The sequence below is a fragment of the Dasypus novemcinctus genome, chromosome 5, assembly GCF_030445035.2.
Source record: "Dasypus novemcinctus isolate mDasNov1 chromosome 5, mDasNov1.1.hap2, whole genome shotgun sequence".
In the NCBI taxonomy this organism is placed as follows: domain Eukaryota; kingdom Metazoa; phylum Chordata; class Mammalia; order Cingulata; family Dasypodidae; genus Dasypus; species Dasypus novemcinctus.
Window position 1 is genome coordinate 10,183,324 of NC_080677.1, and position 12,376 is coordinate 10,195,699.

At 55.2% G+C, this 12,376-nt stretch overlaps 1 protein-coding gene across 1 annotated transcript in view; it reads right to left on the reverse strand.

Moving 5' to 3' along the window:
• The window catches only part of ADCY1 (adenylate cyclase 1), a 207,670-nt gene that overhangs the window by 91,136 nt on the left and 104,158 nt on the right, over positions 1-12,376 (reverse strand). The window contains exons 5-6 of the mRNA XM_058296659.1: positions 6,158-6,285; positions 874-1,032 (exon numbers count right to left, since the gene is read on the reverse strand). Of these exons, the coding sequence (XP_058152642.1) occupies positions 874-1,032; positions 6,158-6,285 (287 nt within the window). The remainder of the gene's footprint in view (positions 1-873; positions 1,033-6,157; positions 6,286-12,376) is intronic.

Sequence of the window (12,376 nt, forward strand, 5' to 3'; positions counted from 1 at the left end):
CTGTCGCTGCCGTTTCATCAGGCGCCACACTGATGCCAAATATTAAGGGAGACTCTGGGTGTATACGGGAACTCTGCACTTTCTGCGTGATTTTCTGTAAACCTACAACTGCTCTAATAAAAAATAACAAAACCACAAAGGTGAAGTAACTCGTGCACAAGGCAACAGCTGAGTGGTCCAGCCCAGCCCCCTTTTTCCTGTTCTCTGCTTTGCACAGGAAGGGACTCTTTCACGCTGTCCTCAAGTAAACATCTCTACAGGACTTGACGGAAGGGCTTGGAGATGCGGCACCACGCGCGGAATGGGGGCCAGGAAGCCTTTTGAGTGAGCTCGCCCAGGAGAATCTATCCCTGGGCTAGGAGGAAATCATAACTTCTCTAGGGCAAAGCTTAGCCCCTATCAGGCCTTCCTACTTGCACTTTTAGCTGTGAGAAAATAAAACAAAGGAAAGCAGAGCACAAAAGTGGCTGTACCTCAGAGCCACAGCCCCGGGACCCTGGCAGCTTTCCACTGTGGGCCCTGCCCAGTGAACGCTGCATCTCTGCAGACAGTGGGCCGAGGCCCTGAGGGTGGGCAACGAGGCCGGGCCCCAGTAGGGCAGCCACAGGGCTGGCGGGGCACCGCAGCCAGGCTTCAGGGCCCCACACTTCTTCCACCCCTCCGGGTGCACCTTGGCAGGTGAGGCTACAGCGGGGCAGTCTCCTTGATGGGCTCCTGCCGAAGGGTCACTGAGCCCCTTGGGAGCCCAAGCTCCCCAGAACCCTGAGCCCGCCAGAACCCCGAGCCCGCCAGAACCCCAAGCCCCCTGGAAGCCCGGCCCCCAGCAGCCCGGCCCCCAGCAGGCGTCCCCTGGAGCCCAGGCCCCACACTCACCCCGGCAGGCCCGCGGCCTCCATGACGTTGGCCAGGCTCACGTCGTTGGACCAGACGTCGTACTGCCACTTGCGCAGGCCCAGGACCCCGCAGAGGACCCTGCCCGTGTGCAGCCCCACACGCATGTTCAGGTCCACCTCGGTGGCCTCGGCCACTGACCTGAAACGACACAGGCACAGGCTGGGCCGCGCCGGGACCTTCCGGCTCAGCTGCCCCTCCTCCCAGCAGGCGTGTGCCGCAGGAGAGCGGGCACTGCCCCGCAAGCACCTGGACATCACCCTCCGTGGCCAGAGGCCCTGGGCGCTCGGCTGACATCGGCCCTCGGCTGGGTGCTTGGCACCAGGTACTCCAGCCACTAAGGAGGGCGTGCGCCCACCACTGGAGCCAACTATGCACCCACGTGCTCGTGGAGGCAGCATCCCACCTTGAGAAATGACACCCCGGAGCCCCAACGGCGTGATGTACACCCCCAAGCTCAGGTTAACCCAGTACACTGAGCGGGGGAGATAAACTGTATAGAGAAGCTCTCAGGGCCCCGCTGCAGTTTCCTCTTCAGCTCCTGAAATCTGAAATCCCCTCCAGGGCGGGTGAGCAGACAGCCAATAAGCCCTGGGTTTGTCGCCCTTGGCCCAGGGCACCACAAAGTCCACCTGCCTCCGCCCAGCCCGCTCAGTGGACAAGCGCTCGTCCAAGCAGTAGGCGTCAACCAAGTTTCCTTTCTTTTTTTTTTTTCTTTTTTAATCTATTTCTCTCCCCTTTCTCACCCCCAGTTGTCTGCTCTCTATGTCCATTCGCTGTGTGTTCTTCTGTGTCCGCTTGCATTCCTGTCAGCGGGCACTGGGAATCTGTGTTTCTTTTTGTTACGTCATCTTGTGTCAGCTCCCCGTGTGTGCAGTGCCCTCCTGGGTAGGCTGTGCTTTTTTTGCACAGGGCGGCTCTCCTTACGGGGTGCACTCCTTGCGTGTGGGGCTCCTCTACACAGGGGACACCTCCGCGTGGCAGGCACTCCCTGCGCGCATCAGCACTGCGCATGGGCCAGCTCACCACCACACCGGTCAGGATGCCCTGGCTTTGAACCTTGGACCCTCCATATGGCAGGTGGACGGCCTATCCGTTGGGCCAAATCTGCTTCCCCAAGTTTCCTTTTGAGGTCTGTAAAAGCCCTTTGCCATCCCTAGACCTCGAAGCCACTTCTTTGGCTTCCTTTGCTGTGGCAAAACGCTGGCATCCTGGATAAAATGCCATGGTCTGCCCTCGGCTCCCATGTGTCTTTCTCAGGAGTCTGCTTGAAGGCCAGGCCTGGGTGGGGGCCTCAGAACTCCACCCATCTGTGCTCTCCGGATGGGTGAATGGTGTAACCATGAATTACACCTCAATACACTCTTGGGGAAAAATAATATGTTTGTGCTCTCAAGTCAGACTGGTGGTTTGAAGTCCAGCTCCACTCTCCTGCTGTGTGACTTTGGGCAGGTCGCCCAGCTTCTCTGTGCGCAGTGTTCTCCTCAGGAAAATGGGGCTACCCCAAGTTCCTCAGGGGCAACTGGGTGAGGGGTATCAGCCCAGCACCCTGGGAAGGCCAGTAGGGGGGTCACTGTGGTGGGAGGCAGGAAGAAGCTCATCTGAAACAGTTTTTAAAAGCTCCATGGATATTTATGTAACATTTTAGGTAATCTACGTATCTTCTAAAAATAAGTAAAAAACATATTTTAAAAAATAGTGCAATTTTTAAAAAGTACTACCACCAATTGTAAGGAATGTTCCATATCAATGCAACAGGGTTGGTGGTGGGGTTTTGTCTGGGAATCCCGTGTTTTATGCATGAATGTTTTGTAAATTCACAATTTCCCTAATAAAAAATTAGAATAGAAAAAAAAAAAGCTCCACAGATAAAGACAAGTCACTGCAGAATCACTGAAGGTAGAAGCATTTGGAAATCTTTTTGGAGTGAGGACTCTGAGCCCAATGTCCCCAAATCCACAGCCTTCACGTTAAAAGTAAAACGCAGGATACAAAGTGATAAACAGCTGCGCTCGCCCCGTGTGAAGGCGCCGGGACGGAGAAACTATAGGGAAGCGGTGCTGCTGCAGCCCTGCGGTTTTATTTCTCCCTGTTTTCCTCTTAATCCACAAAGAGCAGGAGCTATTTTATTTTTTAAGCCAAAATTGTCCGTGGGCTGTGTGGTTGGTTCAGTTACGCTCCCCAGAAAGAAAGCGACACGCGTTCTCAGACTTCACCCCGGTGGGGGGCCCCTGGGAAGAGCACAGAGGGCGCTGCTGTTCAGGAGAGGGGCGGCCACCAGAGGAGGGCGGGCTGCCCCGGGCCTTGCCACAGGGCAAGTTCAGACAGCGGGAGCGGCGCGAAGAGAGGGCGCCCCGCCGGAGTCGGCGGGAGAGGGGAGGCCATTGCCGTGAGATGGGGCGCCGGGAACGACGACGCCGGTCAGGAGGGCGCCACCCACCCAGCGCCGGCCTCCGCCTCTGCCACCGCGCGCTCCCACTGCCGCGACAGCCCACCATCTGCCGGAACAACCCACTGGGGGATGTCTGTCGAAACAACCTACTGCGCGGTGTGTCACAGCACCCCACGGGGAGTGTCTGTTTAACGACCCACCGTGCAGTGGCTGCCCAAACAACCCACCATGCGGTGTCTGCCGAAAAGACCCACCGTGCAGTGGCGCTGAAACAACCAATTGTGCGGTGGCACTGAAATGACCCACCGTGTGCTATTCATCAGAGCAGCAGGAACCAGCCTAGGCGGCTGTCTCGGAGGGAGGAAGTAAAACCAGGCACGAGAGTGGTGCAGCTGCTGGGGCTCAATGGCAGCCCCCCCCCAACTTCCTTCAGGGCACTTTTCAGACCTTCATGTGGACACCTTCCCACATGCTCCTGAGGACACAACCCCACTGGAACCCCCATCTCCTGTCAACTTGGCGGAAGACAATGATAAATGCTGTGATGTGGTATATGACACGGTGACACATAATGTGACATGGCATATGTGTTAGTCAGCCAAAGGGGTGCTGATGCAAAAGACCAGAACTCTGCTGGCTTTTTATAAAGGGTATTTACTTGGGGTAGAAGCTTACAGTCACAAGGTCATAGAGCATAAGTTACTTCCCTCCCCAAAGTCTCTCGCCACGTGTTGGGACAAGATGGCTGCCGGGCTCTGGGAGGGCTCAGGCTTCCTCTTCCTCCTAAGGCCCCATGGTCCCAGCTCCTTCCATTCTCAGCTGTAGGCTGGGATAAGGTTCATCTCTCTCCCCAGGGCTCATATCTTTCTGGGCCTTTTCAGCTGTTCAGGGCTCTGGTCTCTTCAGCTGCAAACTATCAGGTAAATGGCTCGGCTCTCCCCCCAGGACTCCAGCATCCAAAACTAAACTCTGTTTCTCCTTCTCCATGTGTTTACTTCCCACTGACTGAGCATTCATTTACACGGCCCACAAACTGGGGGGCTGGGGAGTAGGGGCTCAAACTGAGTTGTCCTAATGATGTGGTCAAATAAAAGCCCTAATTTGATTTAATCAAGTAAAAGTAGAACCTCTGAACCTAATACAATCTAATATGCCCAGAGAAACAGACCAGTTTACAAACACAATCCAGTATCTATTTTTGGAATTCATAACAGTATCAAACTTGCACAGCTTATGATCTGATAAGATAGAGCTTGATATAGGGTGTGATATGAAACGTGACACAACACGATATCCTTTGAGGGAACAGAAGAGCCTCATCCCCCTTCCCGTTTGTCTCAAGTCTTCTCCAAGCCAGACACCTCAGCCTCCTTCACCCACTTCTGACCAGGCTGTAAGTGTCCCTGGCTGCCCTCCTTGATGGCAGTGGGTGTCATAGTCTGCTGTACTTGGAATCTCCTGGGAGCTTTCTCAGCTCGAGTCCGAGCTCCAGCGACATCAAGCTCCAGTGGGAGGCCCAACAGCAGGCTGAGAACCAAGGCTCCGAGGGTCCTTCCGACCATGTCCCCACCTCACCCTGAGGTATGTCCCCAGCATGGAGTTGCCACACTCTTCATCTCTGCTCCCCGTCTAGGAGCACAGTCTACAAGCGCATTCCTTTCCTCTTGTCCACACCACCATGAGGCCGCACCCCGAGCTCTGTTTAACTCTACCTTTAAAGCTCTGCTTCACTTGGCCACTCTGCTTGCTCCTCCTTTCAGCCTGGAGCAGCCAGCACATACTCCTTGTGCCCTCCCCGTCGACTTCCTGGCTGTTAACTTTCAGCTCTGCAGCGCACATCTATCCCAGACCCCGCTGAACTCCATCTCATCGGACTGGACCCACTGCATTTGCTTTTGAGATTTTTGAATTGAAATCCATACTCTGTTGCATTAGCTCAAGTTCCCAGCTTCCCATCATTCCCTGAGGATACAAGGTTTTCAGGTCCTCACCCAATTTCTGATAAACCCCGGAAGAGGAGGCTGGATAGGAAGAGAGGCCGGCTGGACCTCAGGGTGTCCCGCTCATTCCACCGCTCACCTGCTCTGACCCCGCCCCTCTCCACTGAGGACCTGAGATTTTCGGTACCCACCTTGCTGAAGAGCAGCCATATGACTTACTGCCCATTTTAGACGGCTGCTGGGAGCAACCCACCAGTAATGGGCTGGCCTTTACAACCGGGATTTACTGGTCTACAAGCGTACGTTCTGAGGCTGAGGAAAATTCCAAATTGGGGCATTGTCAAGGCGATGTTTTCTCCCCAAAGACTGGCTGCCGGCGATCTCGGGCTCCTCTGCCACATGGCAAGGCACATGGCAGCGCCTGCCGGTCTCCCTTCTCCTCTGGGTTTTGTCACTTTCAGCTTCCTGCTTCTATGGCCTTCCCTCTACTTCATGTCTGCATTTGTCCCATTGACAAAGGACTCTAGTGAAGAGGATTAAGACCTGAAGGCACCTAATCTGATGGTCCTCCTTTCGGCAGGCTCACACCCACACGAACGGGCGTGCTTTACCAAAGTGATTTTGGGTCCATCCAGCTTTAAACCATCACGGGGCACTCAGCTGGACGGGAGCCACCCGCTGCCCATCTGCCCCAAATGCCGTGCCTGGCTAAGCTGTACTGGTCACGGCACAGGACTCATGAGGGCAGAGAACGTTTGCACCAACCAATAAAGCAGGGGATGGACAGCAAACCATCACAGTGCAGGCGGCCTGCGCCACTGGCACAGGCTCTCGAGGGCTGCGGGAAGCGAGCCACCTGTAGACGGACTCACGACAGCAGGGCCTTGCGAGGGTGGACCCACAGCCCTGGTGGCCTGGGCCCACGGGCACTCACGTGATGGTGTCGATCATGTCCAGCCCCATCTCCACGCAGCAGTGGGCATGGTCAGCCTTGGGCTGCGTGAGGCCTGACACGCAGTAGTAGCAGTCCCCCAGGATCTTGATGCGCCGGCAGTGGTTCTCCTTGGGGAGAGAGGGCAAGGTGCGCAGTTAAACCCCAGGCGTGCCCGCCCTGGCCCCACGCCCTCTCCCCAGATGTGACCTCCCCGCGTCCCTACTTCCTTCGCCAGCTCTAGATGACAGAGAGAGTTACCATCTCCCGCCTCTGCTGCCTTCCAACGCCTGACAGGCCGGTGAGGAAACAGCCAGCCCCACTGCCTTCAGGCAGGGTTCACGCTGATGTGGCCGCACTTGCCTTCCTCTAGGCCTTCGCCTCCGTCCCCAGGATACATCCATCCCTCCTGCGCTTTCCTGCCTTGGCCTCATCTACACTTCCTTCAAGGTCCCAGGGGTCTACCCCAGCCCCGGAAGTGGGAGCGGTCTCTCTCTGAATTGGCACCAAGCTGGTCAAGTCGAGGCAGCCCTTCTAGAACAGGCCACGCCCCCTGCAGGCAGCCGCTCCAGGGTCTGACTGGGTGGCTCCGCCTCAGTATCCCCATGGTGCTGGCCCAGTACCTGGCCCAAAGTGGGCCTCGGGCCTCGGAAGGAAGCCCTCCCGTGGCTCTCAGGAAGGGATTTCCATCCTGCACCACCACGCCCTTGTCTGTAAAGTGCTAGAACGACCACACCTGCCTCCCGGGGCTTCAGAACACAGAGACGACAATGTAAAGTTAGCTGGTATGCGTGGCTGGGATTACTACTGGGATTGTTAGTTTTATTACAAGGAAGGCATTGCAAAAGCAGCTCTAAAACACTGCAGTTGCAGGATCCTTTTACTCTTAAAATTACTGAGGAACACATAAAAAAAATTTTTGTCTAAGTGGGTTAGGTCTATTACTGTTTAGCACATCAGGACTTACAACTGAAAAATGTTAAGTATGTTGATTGATTCATTTAAAAATAGCAATGGAAATCCATTGCATGCTAGCACAACACATTTTCATTAGAAATTATGACATTTTGCAAAACAACAAAAAAATTAGTGAGAAAAGTGGCATCAGGGGAAATTTTTGGAAATCTCTTACAGTACACCTGGATTCCTACTGCAAAGTTGCATCTGTTCTGCCATGGAGTATCAGGTGAAGCGTGTGAAGGAAACAGGCAGATGTGTCATTGGATGATAGAGCAGCTTAATATTATTGATGAATTTCAAAAAGAAATACTGGATTATGCTTGTAATCTGATCTGTACCTGGGCATGATTGAGTTATGATTAGGGCATTGAGTCCCCACCCCGTGTGTGGGGAAAAACAGATAAAAGTCATGGCAAAGAACAGAGTTGAGGGTTTCTGATGTTGGAGTTTTGATGTTGGAGTTTGGTACTGAAGACTTAGCTGGAGTCCTGGGAAGTAAGCTCACAGAGGAAAGAGAAGCAAATCCCCAGGAAAGAAACCTTGAACCCAGAGTAAAGCAAGCCCCAGGAACATAGGAACCCAGGAAGCCTGAACCCTCACAGACATCGGCAGCCATCTTGCTCCAGATAGACTTTGGTGTATAAAGTAAGTTATGCTTTATTACCTGGTACCTGTAAGCTCCTACCCCAAATAAATGCCCTTTATAATGCCCAGCAGGTTGCTGGTATTTCACATCAGCACCCCTTTGGCTGACTAATACAGATGAGTGGGTGATACAGCTCACGTGTCAACCTGACCAGGTACTGGCGTCCAGCTGTTGGGTCAGGCAAGCACTGGCCTGCTTGTTACTGTGATGGACTTGTGGGTAGAGTCAGTGGATTGCATCTACAGCTGATCACATCTTCAAGCAACAAAGGAGACTGTGCTCAGTAATGTGGAGTCTCCTGACCTAATCGGCTGGAGGTCTTAAAAGTGAGAACTGAGGATTTTCAGAATCAGAATGAAGAATGTTCACATCTCCTTCGGCCAGTCAGTGTTCCCTGGGGAACAAGGACCTGCCAGACTTTAAAACCACCTTACCAGTTTCCAGCCTGCAGCCTGCCCTGTGGAATCTGGACCTGCTGGCCACGCGGTGACGGGAGCCAGTGCCTCCTGAGAAATCCCTTACACACAGACTGTATGTGTGTGAGAGAGAAAGAAAATAGATCCCATGGGCTCTGTTTCTCAGGAGAACTCTGACTGACAGGCCCAGCAGGGGCTCCACAGAGCCCTGGAACTTCCTGTGGCATTAAAGGAAACAGCACATCCTACAGCTCACAGTTAATCTACGCTTTGTTTTCCCAGTGTTCCAAAGGCTGTAAATTAACAGGCATGCATTTGGGCAACAGCGGCCAGCTCTCGCCATCCACGTGCTCAGGCATGCACTCCATGCCACACGGTGCTCGCTTGCAGGGGCTGCTGGGAGGGGGATGGCAGAGCCACGAGGGCCCCCTACTGACCTCTTGAGGACCGAGTCCTGGCCATAAGGCTGGTCCTTGTGGCTGTGGTCCAGAGCCAGGCAAACGACAGTCCCACTGCTCTTGGGCCAGGGCTGCGGAGAGCCAGGGATGACCCCGTCCATGTCAAGCACGAGGAGGGTGTGGGGCTGGCCGTGCAGACAGGCTCTGTGCTCACTCCCTGCACCCTGCCCTCCCTAGTCGATGGCCACTGAGGTCCACTTGAGTTACGGAAGCCATGCCACGTTCTTCGTCTCAACCTCCTTCCTGCGGTGTGAACTCATGGGTGTGCAGGGCCTTCTGCAGGTGCTATGTGAGTCAAGGGGCAGCCAAGGGAATCCCGTTACAGAGGCCTTATAGAGAGAGGAAACTGGAAGCCGGAAGTCAAGAGTAGGCCACGGAAAAAGCTGAACGTCAGTGGGAACCAGAAGAGCAGGGACACGGGATGGGGCAGGGATCGAGCTGGGAGCCTGAAGGTGACGCCAAGCCAGCACCAGGGCACAGAGACTGGGAGAAAGTAAGCCTCGCACACAGCTTGACGGTGGACTTCTCCCCTCAAAGCTGCGAGCCAGTAAGTTCCTGCTGTTTTAGTTGACCCTTTGGGTGGCATTTGTTGTAGCAGCTCAGACAACTAAGCAGCCACAGGCACACAGGTGACGGGGTGGGGGCCCTGAAGCCGGCTCAGGAAGGCCAGTGGAGGGGGCTGCTCTGTCCAGGGCCCCACAGGCTCCTTACAGGTGAGAGCTGACCAGAAAGAGGCTGACAGAGCCCGCAGCTGCTCCTCACAGCACGCACCTAGGGCCTCCCCTCAGTCCCCGTCACCGTGGGCAAGCTGCTCCACCTCTCCAACGCCAGTGTCCTTGTCAGCAGAATGCGGGTAACCCCACATGCAGCACCTGCAGAGCTGTGCCAGGCTGCACAGAGCTGCCGAGCCAGCCAGATAGATGGCAGAGCTTAGGTGTGCCCTCTACCTGGGACACGTGACTCACCTGTGGGGCTGCCATGTTGTCCTCTACACCGTGGGAGGATGGTATGGGGCTCACCCAACCTAATCTGGCCCAAGGCGGTCAATAAGAGGGGCCCTGCCCTGTTTCCCTGGCAGATGGTCAGTGACTGGGACCACTGTTGTGCTTCTGTCAGGAGACTGGGCTCAGGTGGCCGGCCACGGGGCCTCCAAGAGGCCAGTACAGGTGACCTGGTGCTAGCCATGTGAGGGCCCCTCAACCAGGGACCTGGGCCAGCAAAGGCAGCCCCTCCCCACCCTGCTGTGACACCCGTGCATCAAGTAGCTCGGCGAGAGGTGGGGCCCTCCGCCAATGCACTGGTGGGCTTGCTGACGGCAGCCGGCCTCCCCAAGCCCCGCGCCCATGCCTGAGGAGCAGTGGGGGCCCGGAGCTTTCTTCTGGAGCACCTGGAATGCCTGTTGCCCCCGCCCCGGCCTGTCGCCACTGCCCGGCAGGAGGGAGGTCCGAAGTTCCTGCCAGCAGAAGCAGGCCAGGACCCCCGAGTGGGCGCAGGGGCAACACCCCTTCCCTCCTCACCCATCTCCGACGCGAGGCCCCTCTCCCCCAGCTGTGAGACAAAGGAGAGGACAAGGCCCTCCCAGCCCAGTGTCCCCTGAAAACGCCAGGTTTCTCCCATGGGCCTCTGTGGGTGACATCCACCCAGCAGCTGTGGGCACATGGCACCCTTCTCACACCCAGCTTAAGGGGGTCGCCAAGCCCCGGTCCTGGGAACCCTGCTTCAGACCACGAGGCCCTCAGGGACACTGTGTCCTTGGGCATCTCTATGTCCAGCACCAAAGCGAATGCCCGCATGACGTGGGTGTCCCAGGGCTGCTGTGCTGTGGGGTGACTCCATCCTCATCCCCGACCCCTGCCCATGGGGTGCTCCCAGCCCATCTCCCCAAGACCCCACGGGGGGGGCTGGGCCCTCTGGCAGACTGTTCCGGGCCAGGGCAGGTGTGCACGAATGGACTCATGGTGGAGAGAAGCACACATTAACAAGCCAGTCAAACAGACAGCAGACACGTAAAGGTGGTAGTGCCGGGGATCTGAGATGCCAGTGAGGGGCCCTTCTGGAGCCCTGGACTCAATGACCCTGCTCTGCAACCCTGACCTTCAAGACAAAGGAGCACCGAACCCTGAGACACAGCCTGACACCTGCACGGGAAAGGAACCCGGCCCTGGGTGGGCCCGTGAGCGGGGCCTGGTCAAGCCCCAGGATGTGTGAGGAGGAACGGGAGGTAAGCAGGCTGCCGTGACAGAGGGCAAGTGGCGGAGCACATGGCCATGGGGTCCACAAGTGCAGCCCAAGGTGGGTGGAGCGGTGCGGGGCGAACGGCCGCCCAAATGAGACAAGGGCATGGCCACCTTATACTTGGCACACAGCCATTCCCTCATGCTGTATGCGGTCGCCACGTATTCTGGAGAAAAGTTCCAATAAAACTATAATCCTCAGCTAGAATTCCAGCATGTGATACCCGTTTGGGTGCGTTAATGCAGCTTCCTTATATGTGTGCTTTAGTTTGCTAAAGGCTGCCAAGGAATCTGCCATAAACAGATTGGTTTTCACAGTGGGGATTTATTAGTTCAAAAGCTGACAGTTCTGAGGCATGAGTGTCCAAATCAAAGCATCATCAGGCGATGCTTTCTTCCCACAAACTGGCTGCAGGTCCTCCTGGGCTCCTCTGTTACATGATGAGGCACGTGGCAGCTCCTGCTGGTCTCTCTCTTTCTCTTCTGGATTTGATGGTGCCAGCTTCTTGCTTCCATGGCTGTCTCTCTCTGTATTCATTCCTTTTACAAAGGACTCCAGGAAGGGGATTAAGACCCACCCTGGGTCACGCCTGAGCCAACATAACCTCATCAAAGGCCTACTTACAGCAGGTTCCCACCCACGGGAATGGACTAGCTTTAAGATTTTTCTGGGGTACATCACAGCTTCAAACCTTCACAGGACATGACAGTAGAAACCCGTGGCCAGCTCACGGACCCTAGACCCATCTGAGCAGCAGGGCAGGGGAGAAGCACCCAGGATGTCAGCGAGCCCCAAACAGCAAAGTCGAACTCTTTCCAGCCTAAACCAACCCCACATGACCACGGGTGGGCTCAGAAGACTATCTGGAGATACGTCAGGAGAAGCAGGGATTCAGCACTCTCATGAAGATCCCTGGCACACTCCAGAACCTGCAGGCAGCCCAGGCCCCTCTATGGCCAGCTCTAAACCAGTCGAGTCCAGAGAGGCCAGGGGAGGGCCCAAGGACCACCTGATGCTGGGGAGGCAGGTGAGCTCCCCAAAAGCTGGAAGCATCCCCAAGGGAGAGAGAGCTTGAACAAATCCAGTTTATACCCCAAAGTGACTAGATTCAAAAGCCAAACTCACCAAGTTATATAACGTGGTAAGATTATGATTTTGGCTTTTGGTGGAAAAGGGGACTGAGTGCCGGCAAATTCAGTGATCAGAAACTTTAGAAATTTGTGTTTCTATACACCAGAATCTTGATGATGGCTAGGACTATAAATTTTTAACCTGCCAGAGCCATATAAAGATGGAAAGAAATACGCCAAAATATTAGCAGCGGCTCTCTCTGCAAGGTAAGAAAAATGAGCATTGCAACTTCAATTTTCATAATTCATGCTGTCACATCTCCTTTTAAGCAGGGGGAGGGTATCAAATTACTTCATTCGAAGGAATGGTACAAATGAAAGTACTTGGTGGATGTTACTACAACTTGTAGAAAAGGCAGAGGGAAATGTGACACACT